The sequence below is a fragment of the Hipposideros armiger genome, unplaced genomic scaffold (genome assembly GCF_001890085.2).
Source record: "Hipposideros armiger isolate ML-2016 unplaced genomic scaffold, ASM189008v1 scaffold_922, whole genome shotgun sequence".
NCBI lineage: Eukaryota > Metazoa > Chordata > Mammalia > Chiroptera > Hipposideridae > Hipposideros > Hipposideros armiger.
In genome coordinates, this window is record NW_017732272.1 from 526,625 (window position 1) to 547,541 (window position 20,917).

Below are 20,917 nucleotides of genomic sequence, written 5' to 3' on the forward strand. Positions count from 1 at the left end.
TGCTAAGTGTTGAACTTCATTGTAGGCTCATCATAAAGATCTATCTTAAGAAAAAAAAAAACAAGCCAAAAAACAACCCCCCAAAGAAACCCCCCACAAAACCTTATTGAAAGAAGTCAGCCACTTCCAAAAATTCCATGCCTTGAAATTTCCTTTATAGAATCATTATGACCCATTTTATTTTCAGTAAAGTTGACCCTACTCCAGTATTGAAATTGGATCCCAACTGATTTCAATCTATCAGTGGGTCTTATTCACCAGCCACAGTTCTTTACGTGTAGCTTAGTCATCATCAATAAGATGGACATGAGTTCTTGGATGACTATCACAAGAAATTGAAGAAAATAAGTAAGACACAAAAGATTTTACATTATTTTGTTCCAAATTTATAAATATAAAAACCAGACAAAACTAAATACAGAGTTGCAGATACTGCTGGGCAGACTTCACCAAGTATCTTGAGGGATGGAAGTGGAGCAATGCCAACCTCTGCTCCAAGGGTAGATAACAGAGGGACGCGGGCAAAACAACAACTCATAGGTCTGTTTATAAAAAGGAATCACGCAATCAATCATGGTTCCCAGTTCAGAAAGAATTAAAGAGGGGCATATATATATATATATATATATATATATATATATTTTGTGTGATGTGTATATTTTTGTTCAGTTATCTTCTTTGTGACTTCTGTCTAGAGTTTTTGAATTGAACACATCTTTGATGGATTTTGTTTCTGAGTCAGTGAACTAAGATGAAAAAAAAGACAATTCGTGAATTAAGTCTCATCAAATATGGTTCTGAAAGCTTAGAATAACTTCCAAATGAAGGTGGTCCTATTACTGTTGAAAGTGTAGTAATGACCCTTACTATATTTTCTGTCACAAAATAGTATAATTTCAAAACAAAACTGAAAGCAAAATCTTAAACTCCTATTTAGTTACAGTGATGTTACATGTTGTAAAAATGAGAAAAATTAGGCAGTTTTTGCTAGTTCAGCTTTGTCTAACATTAAAACTAAAAAAGGGGGCCGGCCGAGTGGCGCGATGGTTACGAACTGGCTTGGGACGCCAGAGGCCCCAGTTCAGATCCCACCTATGAGGGCCAGTGACACTGCCCTCCACAGCTAAGATGCTGAACAACAGCTCAACCTGGAGCTGGGCTGCCGTGAGTCGCTGGTGACGGGGTGGGCTGCAGCCCCTGTGGCAGTGTGTTGCCATGGGCTACTGTATGTAGCCAGCAGCCAGCATGAGTGGCCAGCAGCCGCAGTGAGCGGCCGTCCAGAAGCCGGCGACTGATCTGCCTCGCCCGGGAAGAGCGCAATGATGGTGCCAACTTGGGCCAGTGAAGCAACGTCCTCCACAACTAGACTGAAGAACAAAACAACAGCAACTTGTCTGTTCCCCTTCCCCCAATTCCCCAGCGCTGTTCCCATCCCCCCAATTCCGCAGTTAAAAAAAAACACAACAAAAACAAACAAACAAAAAAACTAAAAAATACACTTCAAGTGAGAAAAGGATCATTTATATATTACCTCTTTCAACTTTGATTTACATAAAATGTGGATGAAAAATTTTCTTGTTTACATTATTAGGGAAGCACTTACTTAAATTTTATTGATTTTGGTGGTTCAGTCAATGCAGCTCTATTTACACAATGCAAATTAGAAGGATAAAATTTTAACTTCATGGAAACTGAGAAATCAAATAACAGTCCTTGTTTGTTTGTTTCTTTCTTTTTTTGGGTTGAAAATCCTAAATTTTACAAAAAAGATTCACTTATGAAAATACTATAATATTTAAACATAAATAATATAAACAAACAAAAACACTTTTTTGGCTCTCGGCAGATCCCGTGCAGCACCTGCACACTCGGTGACCTCCCCGAGATGTTGACCGCGGGTTGCTACTGCCTGAGCCATTGGTCCTACCACAAGATGCGTCAAAGCCTCGTTAAAAATGTTTGGGTTCCCATGAAGTCCTTCTACAACCAGGTTTACCAGGAGACCTGGGTAAGAATGAGGCTGATGGACTTCATTGCTTACAAAATCAGGAGTGATGACAAAAGAAGTAAAGCTTTGAAAGCTTCGAGTGCTGCACCTGCCCTGCCCATGGCTATCACTAACCAGTCCTACCTGGAGCGCTCATCAGATGGAATGTCAGACCGGCTGTAAATTTCGGCAAGCTCTGTTAGAGGGACCGTGGACATCGCTGTATTCTTATAGAGTGCCCTTTCCTTCATAGCATGAATAAATAAATGTACCTGTGAGATAGACCACTGCCTGAACCAAGGGTCCTCTCAGCTCCCCCGTGTGCCCGTCATACCCTCAGTAAGGTCTTGTGACACAGCACATGCAGTCACTCTTGTGGAGCCGTTCCAGCCTTAGGAGTCCTGGGACAGTGAAGGGTAAACATTTCCATTACTATAGGAGTTGGAGGTCAGGTCTAGGCACTCACACGTCTGACCTTACACAGATTAAAAAAAAAACAACCAAAAAACTATTTGGGAGTCTGGTTCCTATGGGGCAATGGTAGATTTTATTTCCAGATACTTAATGATAGATCAGGGTCTCCACATTCAAGATTCTTCCTCTGCCCATCTGTCCTACATTTGAATCTTCCCCCTGGTAAGGTTATTCTTCTGAGGACAAAAAGCTTGTAAATTCAACTGTCAGTATACTATCTGAATGAGATAACACAGTAAAAAACCATATTACTTAAAATATTAGTACAAATAAGATAAAAGGACAGCTGTAGTCATGTCCAAAGGACTTGAAGGGACCAGAGCAGTGGAGAGTCACATGTTGAAAGAAGCATTAAGGCTCCTGTGAATGAGGCACTGAAGGGCCTAGAACAGCTTCAGCAGTCATTGAGCACAGGTGTGTGTGTGTGTGTGTGTGTGTGTGTGTGTGTGTGTGTACATGCAACAGTAATGAAAAAGTCACTCTGATTATTCCTTTTTGATCTTCGCATTTCATGCTGGGTTAATGAGGCAGTGTCATAAGCACATAAATGAAAGATGGAAATACCAACCAATCTCTGCTAAACAAAAAAATAAAAATCAAGAAAGCACACAGACACACAGAGATAATCTTGATTTGCAATATTTTGAATATGTGCTCTGGAGAAAGACTGCTTGGGATTCAAAGTTGTTGACTTTAGTCAAGGACGTAGTTCTGTCTTAGTTTTCTCATCATTAAAATGGGTATATTTATGTATCTTTATTATTAAGGCATTTTCAGAAATAAGTGAGCTAACACATGTCAAGTGCTTTAATCTGTGTCTAGCACAAGGTGAATTACAAATGTTTCTCATTATTAGAAGAGGAAAATACTTGGTGGAACTTTATTACACTAAGTTAATTTACCTTTGATTTACCTATCTTTTTTTCCTATTTTCCAAATATTTTTAAAAGATGATTGATATTTAAACATTAAAAAAAAACCAAAAAAACAACCCTTTCTCTGACCTTGTTTTCTGATAGTCAAAGAATTCACATTACACATATGCACTGAGAATTTCCTGTGTTGTGGTTTCTGCAACATTTTAGAAGGTAGTGATTTTACTGCTTCTTGATCGTGCTATACATCATGTCTCACCAATGGATGATTGGTGAACATTTCTTAAATACACAATTTTTTGTTTCTTTTTTTTTTTAATTTCTACATATACAACTTTCAGATTTCTAGCCTCCAGCTCAATTCCATCATCCAACAACGTGCTTCTTGAACAAGCACGCATCGTGTCTTACCAGTACCGACACTGGATCAACATTTTTCATGGCAGGTATGTCAGCCCGAGTCATTAAAATAAAAAATAAAAATTAGCAGAAATTTTATTTTATGGGTGTGGCTAATTTCAGGGCATCTTTGAAGAAAAAAGATAGAAAATTTTAGGTTTTCGTGTATCAGGATTTTCCACTTAATTTTATTTGTCTTTGATTGTTTATTCTGTAACTTAGAAATGATTTTGTGAATCTTCTCTAATAGGTTTGAAGAGGGGCTTCTGACAGGGAAAGCTCTAAATTCTGAATGAGAACTGAATTTTCATCTAAATTATGAGCAGCATAGTTCTAGCATAAAGACAGAATGTCAAATATATGAGATGCAATGCTTAAAAGTGTTATTTTAAAATTTACTGTTTGAGTTGTTACATCCCAAAACCACCCAGACTAACAGTTTGTCCCGTGAGACTGCAGTAATGACAACAGTCTTTTGGGAGTGGGCTAATGTTAATGCAGAATCTCCTAATATTAAATTGCTATACGGGGAAGGGTATAAACAACTAGCTTTGGGCATGAGAAAATGTAATGTTCTTGTAAAACACGGTTGCTATGTACATCGAATGGACTGTGAAATGAATCCAGCTCTCCAAGGAAGTGCCCACACGTTCCTTGGGGACCTTCTCATTGCATTGGGTGCAGATGCTCCCATGTCTTCTCTTCCCTGTAAAACCTCTGCAAAGCCATGAGCAGCTGAACTTTCTCAGAGCAGAGGATGCATTGGGATTAGCAGGGGACACACTCCAAAGCAGAATTATTGTGATGATGATAGAATATGTTAAATAAGGACTCTGGGCCTAGGTAAACATTCATTTCATTTCTGACTTGGGTATTTACTAGCTTTGATACTTTTACAAAATAATGTGATTAATGAATCCTAAATTTTCTCATCTACATAAAACAGGATTCATACAACTATCTTGTGATTTTTGTTAAGAAAATGAAGGTAAATGTCTGTTATGTGAGCCAACACAACAGAAGTTGGTGCCTGTTGATACCTCCTTACTCCAGTATTCTAAGCTTCTTTGCCAAGTTAAAAAACAAATGTTAAATCTATTTATCTGAGACAGAGCTGGTAAAGAAGAAAAGGTATGGATAATCTCACTGAAGAACAAAAGTATATCTCATAAAATTATTGTTATTGGGTGGACTTCTGAAGGGAATGTCTTCATTTTCCAATCTTGCATTGGCAAGATGACTGGGTTATCAAACCAAGGAACTTTTTCAATTCTCTCTTCCAGGCTTCTGTTTTTAAGAACTTCACCTCCTGCGTTTCCTCTTTAAGTCATCACCCTACCTCTCTTTCTCTACAGCTTTTCAGACCACTCCATGGAGGTTGATTTCGGGGATCTTAGCAGTAACGTGCCTTGTGTTGATGGCTGCTTTGGGGATATTGTTGAAAAATTGTAAGTCTTTGTAAGCAAGTCTATATTAAAATCAAAACTGTGATGAAAACATTTAAGAATAAAGGTTTCATTCTACTAGTGTGTAATAATTTGTTATCCCATAAATCTGTATATAATTAAGTAATTTCTAATCATTTCTTGTAGTATTTGCTGAACAAAGTTTTCAGCCAACATCATCACCAGGAGGAACCACAGAACCCCAGGAAGGTAGGTTCCATACTTTGGAAAAACTTTATGTTTGTACAAGATGAGTAGACAGTTTCTTGTTTTCTTCACACAGAAGATTAATGGAATATTACACATATTAATATAAATTTAACCACTAATTATAGTATAGTCTTATTTCATTGTTCTCTAATGTAAGAATTATTAATTTACATTGATTTGCATTTATTTATTTAATTAATAATGACAATATTAACTTGAAATGACATATTTTACCTATATGAGTACTTATGTTTAAACAAATGAAAAATAAATACAATAAATATTTCAGCTAATCCCAATTACCCTCCTGTGATTACTCATAACTCATACTTCTATATCTTTATAATTTACCTTTTATTTATTCCATAATTCAGAATATACTTCAGAGATTTCTGCAATTAATTAATTCATTTTATAATTAAATTTATTTGGGTGACATTAGTTAATAAAATTTTATAGCTTTCAAGTATACAATTCTACAAACATAATTTATATATTGCATTGTGTGTTCACCACCCAAAGTCAAAGTTCCTTTCATCAACATGTATTAAGCCCCCTATACCCTCTTTAACCTCACCCCACCCCACCCCCCGTACCTTTGGTAACCACTAAACTATTGTCTGTCTCTATGAGTTTTTGTTTCTTTGTTTGTCTTGTTCCTTTGTTGTTTTCAGTTTTCTATCTCACATATGAGTGAAGTCATATGGTTCTTGACTTTGTCTGACTTATTTCACTTGGCATCATAATCTCAAGATCTATTCATGTTGTCACAAATGGCACTGTTTCAACTTTGCTAATGGCAGAATAGTATTCCATTGTGTATATATACCAGGTTTTCTTAATCCAATCATCTATTGAAGGACACTGGGGTTGTTTCCGTATCTTGGTCACCATGATTAAAGCTGCAATGAACACAGAGGTACATATGAGGTAAGGACAATAAAGTTCACAAACTCATTCTAGAAAAAGCACTACATACCTCATTGCTGAATATCACTATGGTCACCTTCAAAGTACTCCCCTTGAGAAGATCTGCACACATGCCAGCGTCTAGTCCACCTTTCAAAGCAATTTTGGAACTCTTTTTCTGGAATGCCCATCAGAGCTGTTGTCGTATTACCCTTGATATACTGAATGTCATCAAAATGTCTTCCTTTCAATATTTCCTTTATTGTTGGGTTAAGAAAGAAGTCATTGAGGGCCAGATCAGGTGAGTATGGGGGGTGTTCCAATATGGCTAAAAACTCCCTCACAGACAGAGCCATGTGAGCTGGTGCATTGTAGTGATGCAAGAGCCATGAATTGTTGGTGAAAAGTTCAGGTTGTTTTCATGTAAGATTTTCATGCAGCCTTTTCAGAACTTCCAAGTAGTAAACTTGGTTAACTGTTTGTACAGTTGGTACAAATTCATAATGAGTAATCCCTCTGATATCAAAAAGAGGTTAACAACATAGTTGCAACAAGTTCATGAACTTCATTGTCAGAATATCGAACTTGTTGCAACGATGTTGTTAACCATATATATATATATATATATATATATATATATTAAAGTTTATTGGGTGATAGTTGCTAGTAAAGTTACATAGGTATATCTTTACAGATAAATGTTTTCAGATTTTTTGAGTAGATAGATACCCAGAAGCCCAGAAGAGGGATTGCTAGGTCATATAGTAATTCTATTCTTAATTTTTGCAGAACCTTCATACTGCTTTCAATAGTGTCTGTACCAATTTACATTGCCACCGACACTGTATGAGGGTTTTTTTTCCTCCACAACCTCTTCAACTCTTGTAATTACTTGTCTTGTTGATAATAGCCATTCCAACAGGGGTGAGGTGGTCTCTCATTGCGGTTTTGATTTGCATTTCCTTAATAGCTAGTGAAGTTGAGCATTTTTTCAGATATCTGTTGGCTGTATGTCTTCTTGGGAGAAGTGTCTATTCAGGTCCCTGCCCATTTATAAGAGATTTCTGCAATTCTGACCTTGCTTATACAGTGTAAGCCAGGACAAAGTCCAATTTTTTTAACATAATATTTTCTAATGTTCTACAAGTTTTCTTACCATCTTTTGTGATCCTATAGAATTTATTAATATTTGTGGTTCTCTTAGTGTTTTTGTAGCTTCATTGAGGTATAATTGATGTATAACATTGTGTAAGTTTAAGGTGTACACTGTGTTCATTTGATATACTTGTATATTGCAATATGATTATTATGGTAGCACTACCTAATAGCTCCATCATGTCAAGTAATTACCATTTCTTTTATGGTGTGAAAAGATTTAACATCTATTATTTAGCAACTTACAAGTGTATAACACAGTATTGTTATTCTAACCACAATGCTATACAGCAGATCCTCAAAACTTTTTAATCTTCTAAGTGGAAATTTATACCATTTGGCCAACATGTCTTCGTTTCCCCCACCCTCCAGACACTGGTAACCACCATTCTCTCCTCAACTTCAGCACCGTTCATTTGTAAAAGCTGTGAGTAGCCATCACTGAGAATAGTACATGTTCAAGGCACCATCACTGGTAAACTGTATGACTGGACTTCAAACTAATTGTTTTGTTTATGTTCATTTTGGAAATAAAATATTGAAAATGTATATCAATTTTCTCCCAAGTTTCCATACTCTTTTCTGACTCAGGAAATATGTTGAAATGCTTACCTTCTTTAGATATCTCTTTCCTCTGATTTATTCATATTTACACATCAGAGCTCAACTTTGGGTCTCTTCTTCAAGAAAAGATTCTTCTAACCACCACCACTCCCATCCTACACTCTTCTAAGGGTTGTTTTAACATAATGAATTTTTTTGTGCATGATTACACTAATTAACATTAATATAATTAATAAATGATCGGAAGTGATAATCTCTGTGAGGAAAAAGCATCAAGTTTGACTCAGTCATATAAATATCCTCTTAGCTGTGGGGTATGTAGTACATTCCCAAAGAATATTTGTAGAAATAAATAACACATGATTTTTGAATGAGTGAATAACAGATTAAAAATTGAGCCTCACAATGAATGGATCTTGAAATTATGATGCCAATCAAAATAAGTCAGACAGAAAAAGTTGAGAACCATATGATTCTCTCATATGTCGGATATAAAATTCAAAGCAAAAACAAAACAAACAAAACAAACAAAAACTTGTAGACACCCACAATGGTTTAGTGGTTACCAGAGGGGAAAGAGGAAGGGGATGATAGAAGAATGTAAGACGGACAAATATAAAGTAATGGAAAGAAAACTGACTCTGGGTGGTGAACATACAATGCAATATATAGATGATGTATTATAGAATTGTGTACTGAAAGCTATACAATTTTACTTACTATTTAACAACAACAACAACAACAAAATTGAATCTCCAATGTCATGAGTCATCTTTTATTTTTTGTCTTAGGCTCTGGCTCCTGTTCTTGTGAAGGAAAGTGGATTGGGTATCGATGCAACTGTTACTTAATTTCCAATGAAAAAAAAACTTGGAAAGAAAGCAGAGATTTCTGTGCCTCTCAAAATTCCAGTCTGCTTCAGTTGCAAAACAAAGATGAATTGGTATGTATTTAATTGTGGTTTCTTATACTTTGTTTGACCTAGAAAAAATATACTAAGTAAGATGAATACTTTGAAATCTCTAATCAGATCATAACTGGATGGTTATATTTGAACTGATAATGACTTACCAATTTCTTATCCCTTAAAACATTCATTATAAAACCTACATAAAATTTCTCAAATATTTATATTATAGGAATAAAAACAAGGTAGATGCCAGAAGAGGTTCAAGAGAAATTTTAGAGAAATCAAAGAAGAAATAATAGGTCATTATCTTTATTCAAATAACCAACCAAACAACTTTTTGAACGTTTAGAGATTAATTGAATTCACATTCTCTTGGTAATTATATAGCTTTCTTCATTATTCTTGCATGTAATGTGCAGTGAACATGAAGAGCATGATCATAATAATTACCCAATTCAGAAGAAAAAAGTGAAAGAATTCTCCAGGTGCATGGAGAATCTATATTGAGTGTAGGTTGAGTAGGTAGGTATATCCAAGAATTTTATCCCATAAAATATTGGTGATTTGGGATCAAATTTGATTGTCGGTATCTGTGAAGGAATTGTTCTGTGAAAATTTAACCCCTTTATAAAATTTTTCATTCGTTCAAGGATAAGATTTTGTGATATTTTGTCTCCATAAATGAATGGGCATTACAGAGAGAAAATATGAGACATGTGATTACACCTCCTAAACTAGACATAAAAAAAGATTTCAGTTCAAGTGATTTAAAGTCTGGATCTGATGCTGGGCACTGACTTTCTGGAAAGTACATTATTCACAGAGTAGATTCAAATTAAGTTAATATGTTTGTCTCTGTTTCCCATCAGAGTTTCACAAACCACATTACATTCCTTTTCTGGATTGGACTGTCTTACAGTGAAGAACACGGTGCCTGGTTGTGGGAGGATGGCTCTCCCCTCTCCCCACATCTGTAAGTTTCTCTCACCCAAGGTCTTTTTATGAACTTATCCTTAGGCCTGACCAAAGAATGTAACATACTGGGATACTGTAGCTAAAATAGCCTCTCTGGAGCCTGAGAGTACAGAAAAGAGAATAGATACAAGACAGTAACAATTTTAGCTCCATCTAGAACATCCAAGTTTATGTCAAGAGACATGAAGTTGGTGCACATGTGAGCATAAAAGAGCTTTTGACTTTTTCTTTCTTCCTTGGTACACACACTTGGATGTGCTGTGCATGTACTGATTCTCACACACAGGAGCTGTCCCGGGAAAACAGGATAGCCATTATTTTCTTCATTCTGGGAAAGCCCAATATTCTCAGCATCCTCATGTTTCAAATATGCTGGGCTTCTGCATATTTATAATCTTAGAATCTCATATTCATTTATAAACATGTGCTTTGCAGCACCATACAATGAGAATTTATGCTTTGACTTCTTCCCCTAGGCTACAATAAATCAATACATCATTAAACACAATAGAGGCAAAGTTTATTATATATCAAAACCATTAATACAATGGCAAGAACTAAAAACTACCCCTGATTTCAAAGCTATTGATTATTGAGGCAATAAATCCTTTTTGTAATATTTGAAAACTGTGACTATTGAATGAAAAAAATGCAATGGCTCACTCAGAATGTTAATATCTCATTGAAATGCTTTAAAAAGTTCTCTCATTTAATAAAAACACCATCCCTGAACATTCTCTTTTCCTTTTGTCATGTTAATGTTTTTTTTCATTACAGGGTTTCATCCTCTAAAAACATAAATACACAGAACTGCATAATGTACAGCACAAGTGCAAATATACATGGTGAAGGCTGTGGAAAGACAAGTCGTTCTATCTGTAAGAAGCAGCTTATTTAGGTGTTTCTTAGGGCAGAAGGGGTGGCAACAAGGTCCAGTATTACTAAGAATGGTAAGTTTACCTCTTAATATATTACTGATTGTCTACTTCTAAATGCATGAAATGTTTCATATTGTTTCCTATTATACAATTGTTTCATGTATTCCAAACCTTGTGTTTTAAGGTTGATGAAATTGTGCACTTACAGCTAAAAAATTAAAGCATCAAGATAAATAATTTCATAAATATTTTGACTTAATGCATGAAAGTATTTTTCCATATACATTGTTGTAAATTTTCTCTGCAGAAATTTAAAAATTTACATAATAAAATTCATATCAATATGATTTCAGTCTTGTGTATGTTATAAAGTACCATCTATACCTCACTTTTCTGGATGTTAGTTCTTTCTGGATATTTATCCATCTACATGTTTCAATTTAGAGCTAAAAGTGCCATAGGACAGTTTCCTCATGTGTGTCATTCAGCCTCAAGGGGGAGCACATGTGTGTCTTCTCTTGATGCTCCTGAGTCCTGCAGAGCAATCGTAAGTCTTTGGCCAAACATGTGGATCCTGTGTGACTGCTTTCAGATTTGCAAAGGTAAAGGACACAAGCCCTGATCACAGAAATTTACAATAGCTATTTCTCTACTCCACAGATGTTTCTTGTCTTATGCTTATCCATCAGTAAAAGTCACTTACATGTGCACTGAAGATCTTAATCGCTAATTAATCTCAAAAACTTTTTCCTAAAAGTTATGTGTAAAATAAGAACAATTCCTTTTTTTGTGTGTGGTAGAGGGAGCAATCCATTTGACTGAGGGGTTCTGAGTGTATTGAAGAAGGACTGGGACACAATGAGTTCTGATACCTGTGACCTGGATGGGATTTCCTGACCTCACAGATATCAAAAGCCTGTTCTCTTTTTTTAACTGTTGTTTAGACGCTTTAAAAAATTTATATTGAACAATGTGATACATAGATGTTGTATTACAGAATTGTACACCTGAAACCTATGTAACTTTACTAACAATTGTCACCCCAATAAACTTTAATTAAATAATAATTTATATTGACATCTGTGTTTGCTTTCTAGTTTTATATTTCAATTAAATAATAATAATCAAAATCCAAGTTAATATTTAATGAGTAAGATCCAGGAGGAATAAAAGATCTCTTATTTGTTATTTCTCAAAATATAAACATAATAGGACTACAAGCTGAACTCTTCACATTCTTATATGAAGATTGACTCAGGAAAATACATTAAAGGAAAATGCTGGTGAGGGGGAAAAAAGGGCTGAATATATATATATATTTTTTTCCTACACAGTCGCCAGCGACTCACGGCAGCCCAGCTCCAGGTTGAGCTGTTGTTCAGCATCTTAGCTGTAGAGGGCAGTGTCACTGACCCTCATATGTGGGATCCGAACTGGGGCCCTCTGGGGTCCCAAGTCAGTTCTTAACCATTGCGCCACTTGGCCGGCCAGGGCTGAATATTTTTAACTTGGTCTAAGAGAAAATGCATTGTACTTAATGTATATTTCATATATATATTTATTGTCCATGTGATTTCACAATAATATATTTTTAGTTTCAAATTTAAATTGGTATAGATATGCTGATAATGGAAATAAATAGTGTTCTGTCCCAACTATCCCATCTCCCTGATTTCCTCCAATGAGGCAATTTCATTTTTGTTTTTTGTTTGTTTGTTTGTTTTCCAGCTTAGAGCGATTTTCTCTATAATGAACCAAAGATGGTCCATTTTCATAATATTTTTTCAGGATGAGTGTCAACTCTTTTCATTTAGCCAAATCCAAGCACAGGTTCAAATGATCACTTTTCACATCATCACCCATGAAGTGTCCAGAGCCAAACCTATGTTTTTTCTGAGAACTCATAAACATTCATTACCGTTCCAAGACAATAAGTAAACAGAAGGTGATAAATACAGTGGATGATGTGTGATTTCAGAGAATAATCTAGGTCAAAATTGTCCTCCCTGAGAGAACAAAATTCCCATTGTCTCCTAATTACAACTGAGAGGTTTGTTCAAGCTCCCACATCATTTCAGGGAATTATGATGTCAAGTCCTGTGTTGAATGTAAGATGTGGTCACGCACGGCAGAGTGACTTTCTCACAGCATGGTCTTATCATGCTGTTGATATTCAGTGCAGGACCATCTGACCTGTACATTTTGCTTAGTCTTTCCCCCACTCTTACCTGCATTCTGCTTTCCTTTACCCTGATAATATAATAGTAGCCTTTAGGGTGGGAAAGACTTCTTTTATGCAAAGGATTCCCCCCCCCAAAAAAAATTCCCTCTGAAATGAGATTTTATTATCTGGAGAAAGACACATTAATTTTTTTCTTTTGCTCTTTGTTTTTTGCTGTGAAATGGGCTAATGCATTAGGAAAGGTCTACTTGAGCGACTATTCAATGTTGAATGTAAAGGGTAAGGACTAGTCCAAGAAACACACAATATAACAAAATAATAGTGTGAATAATGAGACTATGGAGGCACCAACCCTACTCTCCACTTGGTTTATCCTATTTTGGCTTGCATCTAATTGTTGTAATTGGACTTAGAAATGTTACAGTTGTGTCTTACTTTATCAGTCTGTGCTCACTATAAAAGGTGAAAATCCATAAAGCAGTTGTTATAGTCAACCTGCAAGATGTCCCCCATGATCCCCACTTTCTGGTGCACATGCCTTTGCATGATTTCCTTCCACACTGAATCAGGGTTGATCTGTGTGAACAGTGGAATACAGTGGAAATGATAGCATGCCACTTCTGAGTCTAGTTTATAAAGGACAGTGTGGCTTCTCCCTCTTTTCTTCCTTTGGATCACTTGATCTGGGGAAGCCAACTATCGTACCATGAGCAGCCCTGTTGAAAGGATCATGTGATAAGGTATTAAAGTCTCTTAATACCTTATCAACAATTATTAATAGCAATGAAATCAAGTCTATTTCCAACAGCTCCAAAATGAGCCTTTCTTGCAAGATGAATGTCCCACCCTAGTCAAGCCTTCAGATGACTACATTGCACCAGCCATTATTTTGACAGCAACCTCATGAGAGAAGCTGAGTTGCATCCTTCCTCCTAAGTTTTTCAAAGATTCCTAATCCTCAGAGCTGTGTGATATAATATATTATTATTATTATTATTATTATTATTATTTTAAAGATTTTATTGGGGGGTTAGAGGATGGAACAGCATTGGGGAATCAGGGAAGGGGAACAGACAGGTTGCTGTCCTTTTTGTTCTTCAGTCTAGTTGTGGAGGACGTTGCTTCACTGGTCCATGTTGATATTGTGATCATTGCTCTCTTCCCGGCTGAGGCAGCTTGGTTGCCGGCCATTGGACGGCCACTCACAGTAGCTTATGGCAACCCACTGAAGCCCCACAGCAGCCTATGCCATCCCCGGCCCCTCACGGCTCCCCAGCTCCAGGTCAAGCTGTTGTTCACCATCTTAGCTGTAGAAGGTGCAGCATCACTGGCCCACGTGAGACCCGAACAGGTGGCCCTGCTGCTCAAAGCTCCCACTTCCAAGCCAACTCTTAGCCAATGAGCCACTCATCCGACCCCATGTTTATTGTTTTATGTTACTAAGTTATGGGCCTAGTGATAGACTCATTCACAAAGATCCGTCTTAAGAAAAAAATGAAACAAAACAAAAATATTATTGAAAGGAGTCGACAATTGCCCAAAGTTCATCCTCCTAGCAATTCCATGTATAAAAATTTTCTTTATTTAATAGTCATTATGATCCCTTTGTTGTCAGTGAAGTTGAGCCCACTTTAGTATCCAAACTGGGCCCCAACTAATTTCAATCAATCTGTGTGTCTTATCCACCAGCCACAGTAATTTACATCTAGCCTAGTCATCGTCATTAAGATGGAGAGGTGTTCTTGGATGACTATCATAAGAAATTGAGGAGACTAAGCTAAACACAAAAGAATTTGTGTTACATTGTTCTGGTTACATGAATTTGAAAAACAGGCAGAACTAACAATATTGGGTTGTTGGAAAAGTCATGACTCATTTTTGCAATGAAAAACATAGAAAAAATATATCATAACCTTTCCGACAACACAATAGTACACATTAGATGTCAAGATAATGTCGGAGGTCTAGGTGGTGGTAATATATGTAAGGAGAAAGAGGATGCTACCTGGAAATTTAAATGAAGATAGATGTTGGTGATCCTGGAATTTTGTAATTTTTGACAAAGTTGGTAGTTGCATGGGTGTTGGATCTGATGCTTATCAAAGTTTATGTTTTAATACTTTTTAATATGTAAGTTATATTTTATTCAAATGTGTGAGAAGAGAGAATATGTTTGTTGAGCTATTTCTGTCTTAAGTGGGACTTGATATAAGGCAGGTCTGTTTTCCAATTGTAACTCTGTAGTAACCACAGCTTTGTATTTCCAAGTCCTGTTTACCTTATACGATCTTCCTAAAACTTCAGTTTTAATGTGAGTCCTTCCTTCATTTCTTTGTGAAGTTGTCTCTCCCTCTTCTGTGACTGTGGCATGTTTCAGAGTAGTTTGGGGACAGATGCAAGTGTTACAACATCTGTAATGATGCAAAAATGATAGAGTGCTGAGGCTTCTGTGATTGTCAGAATTCTAGTGTATTTAGTTAGAGAGTAGACATACATGAATGTTTACTCACACAGATTCCTTTGGGAGAAATTGAAAATAATTTATAATTAAGCTGGACACTTTCAATTTGATTGTTAAACATTAAGTGGACTTTTCAACATATTATCTCATTATTACTTGTACCATAAATATTTATTATAAAACTGACATAAGGTGCTTTAACAAATTACATGACTAGCATAAAATTCAGGTTTTTGTAAATGGTTATTAAACTCGTAGAAAATTTTACCATACATAAAAAATTGGTAATTAAGGTTGGCAATGTGGCTCAGTTGGATAAGAGCACAAACTTTGAGCAACAGGGTCACCGGTTCGATTCCCAAATGGGCCAGCGAGCTGCGCCCGAGCTGAGCTGCTAACAGGTGGCAGGATGGCTCAGCTGGTGAGAACATGTGCTTCTAACAATAAGGTTGCTGGTTTGACTCCCGCATTGAATGGTGGGCTACACCCACCTGCAACTAAAATTGAACATGGCACCTTGAGCCGAGAGACTGCGAGCTGCTGATGGGCAGCCATATGGTGATTGGACTTGGAGCTGAGCTAGCTGTGCCCTCCACACCTAAGATTGAAGGTCAACAACTTGGCTGTTCCCCATCCCCAATCCCTGAACACTGTTCCCCTTCCCAAATTCCCCAATAAAATCTTTAAAAAAACCCAAATTCATAATTATTAAATACTAAGATATATCCAACTATTTGTGAAAATCAAATGGTCTAAGTCATGAATAAAGTATATGTATTTCATATTCTTACTATTTGATGTATTATTTAAATAAACTTATGAATTTTATGTTTTGTAATTTAGGTAATTAAAGAAATCTTATCATGTGGCTTCAATAGAGAGAAAAATTCATCTTCTTCCTTGATTTATTTGACAACAAATTAAAGTGTTTGAATCATAATAATTTTTCAGTTGCCATTTTTATTTGGTTTAAACTAAATTTCTTTTTTTCATGTCTCTGAAATAACATGTGGAACCATATTAGAGGTATGAAAATAAAAATTAGTTCATCTTTTTAAGAAAGAAAGTCTTGCTGCCCCTGCATTCAAAACCTAAGCTGACAGACTATACAAACTCTAGAACATACCCAGTGTTGTATTCACAAAGCTTTATTGAATTCAGATATCTTGGGATGGGCTCTCTAATTACTTAGAAAGGAGCTGTTGCTTAAAACATTTAAGTTCTGACCCTGCTAAGATGAGTGCAGTTTGGTGGTGATTTATACTCCATAGCTGAATGTGGACTAGTAGAAAGAGAAAGAGAGAGAGAGAGAGAGAGAGAGAGAGAGAGGTGTATCAATCAAGAAAGAGAAAAATGAGTCATATGATTATTGTTTTATTAAAAGAGAAGTAATATTTTAGCATGACTTTAAATGGCTGAGGCTGATGCCATGCATTTACTTTATTCAAAATGCAAGGGCCCAGTGTTGCACAGGCTGAAGTAAGTACATGAATCTTGTGTCATCGGAGCTGTGACAAAAGGGATTCATTTCCTGTGTTGGACTGTTCCCACCAGGCTTAGGAGCTCTGCACCACCTGTGTACAGGGTCAGACACTCAGCCCCTGGTTATGAAATGATGGCTCTGCTTTCAACCATAACGGTTAGGCGTCTTCTGGTTCTAGTGTTTTTTCGATTTTTTGAGTTCTAGCTGAGGTCTGACCAAGCAATTCACATTTCATAGACTTGCACTAAAAGTAAGGTCTCACGGCCTGAAAATTGATACGAGAAAACAAAGGAAACAATAACAATTTACCTCTTACCCCAATATTACAGCAGGCTCACAGGATGAATGTGTCCCTGGGCTCATACAAATTTTAGACTTCTGTTCCTTTTCTGAGCATGCGCGCGCACACATGTGTGCATGGAATAAAGGTTGAAAAGAGAGTATTCAGACAGGAAAGGGAAGGAAGAACACAATAAAGGTCGTCCTCAGGTTGTAGCTACTGGAAGAGACTGGTACTTCCCACTGTTGTCTGATTATTCTAACAGATTATTCTAATGACCACCTCCCCATCCTACACTCTTTACAAGGATGTTTTAACATAATGAGTTTCTTGTGTATAATGGCTCTAACTAACATTAAATATAAATAAGAAATGATTGGAAGTTACAATGTCCATGAGGAAAAATTGTCAAGTCTGACTCAGTCACATAAATATCCTCTAAACTTTGTGGTATGTAAGTAGATTCTCAAAGAATATTTGCAGAAACAAATAGCAAATGATTTTTGAATGAGTAAACAACAGATAAAAAATTGAGTCTGGTAATGGATGGATCTTAGGATAATCAAGCCAATCAAAATAAGTCAGACAGAAACAGTCGGGAACCAATTGACTTCAGTCATTTGTGGGATATAAAACTTAAAGCAACAAACAAGACAAACAAAGAAGCAAAAAGTCACAGATGCCAGTGCAGTGTTTTACTAGAGGGTAAGGGGGGAGGGGATAATAGAAGAGTGTAAAGGAAACAAATATAAGGCGATGGAAGGAGAACTGACTCTGGGCAGTGAACACACAATGCAATATATAGATGATGTATTATAGAATGGTATACTTGAAACCTGTATAACTTTACTAATCAATGTCACTTCAATACATTTAATAAAAGAAAAATTGAATCTCCAATGTCATCACTCATCTTTTGTTTTTTCTCTTAGGCTCTGGCTGCTGTTCTTGTCAAGAAAACTGGATTGGGTACCGATGCAACTGTTACTTCATTTCTAATGAAAGAAAAACTTGGGCAGAAAGCAGGGATTTCTATGCCTCTCAAAATTCCAGTCTGCTTCAGTTGCAAAACAAAGATGAATTGGTGTGTATTTAATTGTGGTTTCTTACACTTCCTTTGAGCTAGGAAAAAAATACTGTCGAAGTAAGATGAATACTTTGAAATCTCTAATCAGATCATAACCGGATGGTTATATTAGAACTAATAATGGCTTACTAATTTCTTATTCCTTAAAATACTTCTTATAAAACCTACATGAAATTTCTCAAGTATTTATATTGTAGGAAAAACACTCAAGATGGTTGCCAGATAAAGTTCAAGAGATGTTTCAGAGAAATCAAAGAAAAAAGAATACGTCATTATTTTCATTCAAATAACCACGAAACAATTTTTTAAATGTTTAGATCTTCAATTGAGTTTATAATTTCTTTGGTAATTATATAGCTTTCATTATCATTCTTGCATATAACATACAGTGAACATGGAGAGTATGATCATAATAATTACTCAATCTGAAGAAAAAGTGAAAGATTTCTCCAGGTGCATGAAGAACCTGTAGGTATATCCAAGAATTTTGTCCGATAAGATATTGGTGAATTGAGGTCAAATTTGATTGTCAGTATCTGTGAAGAAATTGTCCTATGAAAAATTTTCATTCCTTTATAATATTTTTCTTTCCTTCAAGAATGAGATTTTGTGATATTTTGTCTCCATAAATGAATAGTCCTTATAGTGAAAAAAAATGGGGACATGTGACTATACCTCTTAAACTAGACATAAAAAGAACTTCAGTTCAATTGATTTGAAGTCTGGATCTGATGCTGGACACTGGCTTTCTTGAAGGTACATTATTCCCAGGGCAGGTTCAAATTAAGTTAATATGCTTGTCTCTGTTTACCATCAGAGTTTCATGATCTCCTCTACACATTTTTACTGAATTGAACTGTCTTACAATAAAGAACATGGTGCCTGGTTGTGGGAGGATGGCTCTCCTCGCTCCCCAGATCTGTAAACGTCTCCCATTCAAGGTCTTTCTATGAGTTTATCCTTAGGCCTGACCAAAGAACGTAACATCCGGGGATACTGTAGCTAAAACAACCTCTCTGGAACCTGAGAATACAGAAAAGAGAATAGATACAAGACAGTAACAATTTTAGCTCCATCTAGAACATCCAAGTTTATGCTCAAGTGACATGAAATTGGTGTACTTGTGACCATAAAAGAGCTTTTGACTTCTTCTTTCTTCCTTGGTACACACACTTGGATGTGCTGTGCATGTACCGATGCTCACGCACAGAAGCTGTCCTGGGAAAACAGGATAGCCATTATATTGTTTATCTAGGGGAGCTCAATATTCTCAGCATCTTCATGTTTCAAATATTCTGGGTTTCTGTATATTTGTAATCTTAGACTCTCTTATTCATTTATAAACATGGTATTTGCAGCATCATACAATGAAAATTTTATGCTCTGATTTCTTTTCCAAGATTAATTAGTCAATACTTTTTTAACAAAATACTGGCAAAGTTTATTATATATTAAAACCATTAATAACAATGGCAAGAACAAAAAACTCCCTGAACTCAATGCTATTGAGGAAATAAATTAATTTTATAATATTGCAATATCCTGAACACTGTCGCTATTGAATGAAAAAGATGCAATGACTCAATATGTTAATATCTATTCAAATACTTTAAAAAGTTCTCTCATTGAATAAAAACACCATTCCTGAACATTCTCTTTTCCTTTTTATTATACGTTAATATTTTATTTTTCCTTACAGATTTTTAGCTTCTCAAAACATAAATACACAGAATTGAATAATATACAGCAGAAGAATTGTTCTGGATGAACCTTGTGAAACTAAAAATCGTTATATCTGTAAGATAAATAAGAGCCAGCTTATTTAGGTGTTTCTTAGGGCATAAGGGGTGGCAACAAGGTGCAGTCATACTAAGAATGGTAAGTTTATCTTTTATATTATTAGTTATCTACTTCTAGGATGTTTGAAATCTTTCAGAAAGTTTCCTATTATACAATTGTTCCATATATTTGAAACCCTGTGTTTTAAGGTAAAATTATAAAGTATAAAGATAAATAATTTCATGAATATTTTTATTTAATACGTGCTCAATATTGCATGCAATATATTTTTCCATATACACTGTTGTAAATTTTCTCTACAGAAATTTAAAAATTTACATAATAAAGTACATATCAACATCATTTCATCTTGTGTATGTTATAAAGGACCATCTCTACCTCACTTTTCTGGAAGTTAGTTCTTTCTGGGTATTTATCCATCTACATGTTTTAATTTAGAGCTAAAAGTGCCATAGGACTGTTTCCTCACGTGTGTCATTCAGCCTCAGAGGGGAGCACATGTGTTTGTTCTCTTGATGCTCCTGAGTTCTGCAGCACAATCATAAGTCTTTTGCCAAATACGTGGTTTCTGTGAGACTGCTTTGAAATTTGCAAAGGTAAAGGGACACACACCCTGATTACATAAATTTACAATAGCTATTTCTTTACTCCACAGATGTTTCTTGCCTTATGCTTATCATTTACGTGTGCATTGAAGATCTCAATCATTAATTATCCAAGAAAGTTTTTCCTAAAAGTTATGTGTAAAATATGAACAACTGTTTTTTTAGTTTACCAAAGAAGAGCTGGGAACACAATGAGTTCTGATGCTTGTGACCTAGATGGGATATTTCTGACCTCACA

At 35.7% G+C, this 20,917-nt stretch overlaps 1 protein-coding gene and 1 pseudogene across 2 annotated transcripts; both read left to right on the forward strand.

Annotated features, from left to right (window-relative positions):
* Positions 1-1,933: 1,933 nt before the first annotated feature.
* LOC109375273 (6.8 kDa mitochondrial proteolipid pseudogene) lies at positions 1,934-2,121 on the forward strand (annotated as a pseudogene).
* A 1,397-nt stretch (positions 2,122-3,518) lies between these two features.
* LOC109375266 (natural killer cells antigen CD94-like) lies at positions 3,519-11,744 on the forward strand. 2 transcript variants are annotated; one of them, XM_019630557.1, is made up of 7 exons: positions 3,519-3,549; positions 3,678-3,782; positions 5,091-5,183; positions 5,328-5,390; positions 8,810-8,961; positions 9,798-9,901; positions 10,681-11,744. In XM_019630557.1, the coding sequence occupies exons 2-7, from the start codon at positions 3,776-3,778 to the stop codon at positions 10,799-10,801; spliced, it is 540 nt and encodes a 179-aa protein (XP_019486102.1). In that variant the 5' UTR covers positions 3,519-3,549; positions 3,678-3,775; the 3' UTR covers positions 10,802-11,744. The 2 variants fall into 2 exon arrangements, with proteins under 2 accessions (XP_019486102.1, XP_019486101.1); XM_019630556.1 differs by lacking the exon at positions 3,519-3,549 and having other exon boundaries at positions 3,583-3,782.
* Positions 11,745-20,917: the final 9,173 nt, after the last annotated feature.

Excerpts from the sequence above, each read along its gene's own strand:
- LOC109375266 (XM_019630557.1), top strand. Across the intron at positions 5,184-5,327 it reads GGGGATATTGTTGAAAAATT|TATTTGCTGAACAAAGTTTT; the intron begins GTAAGTCTTTGT and ends CATTTCTTGTAG. Across the intron at positions 8,962-9,797 it reads TGCAAAACAAAGATGAATTG|AGTTTCACAAACCACATTAC; the intron begins GTATGTATTTAA and ends GTTTCCCATCAG.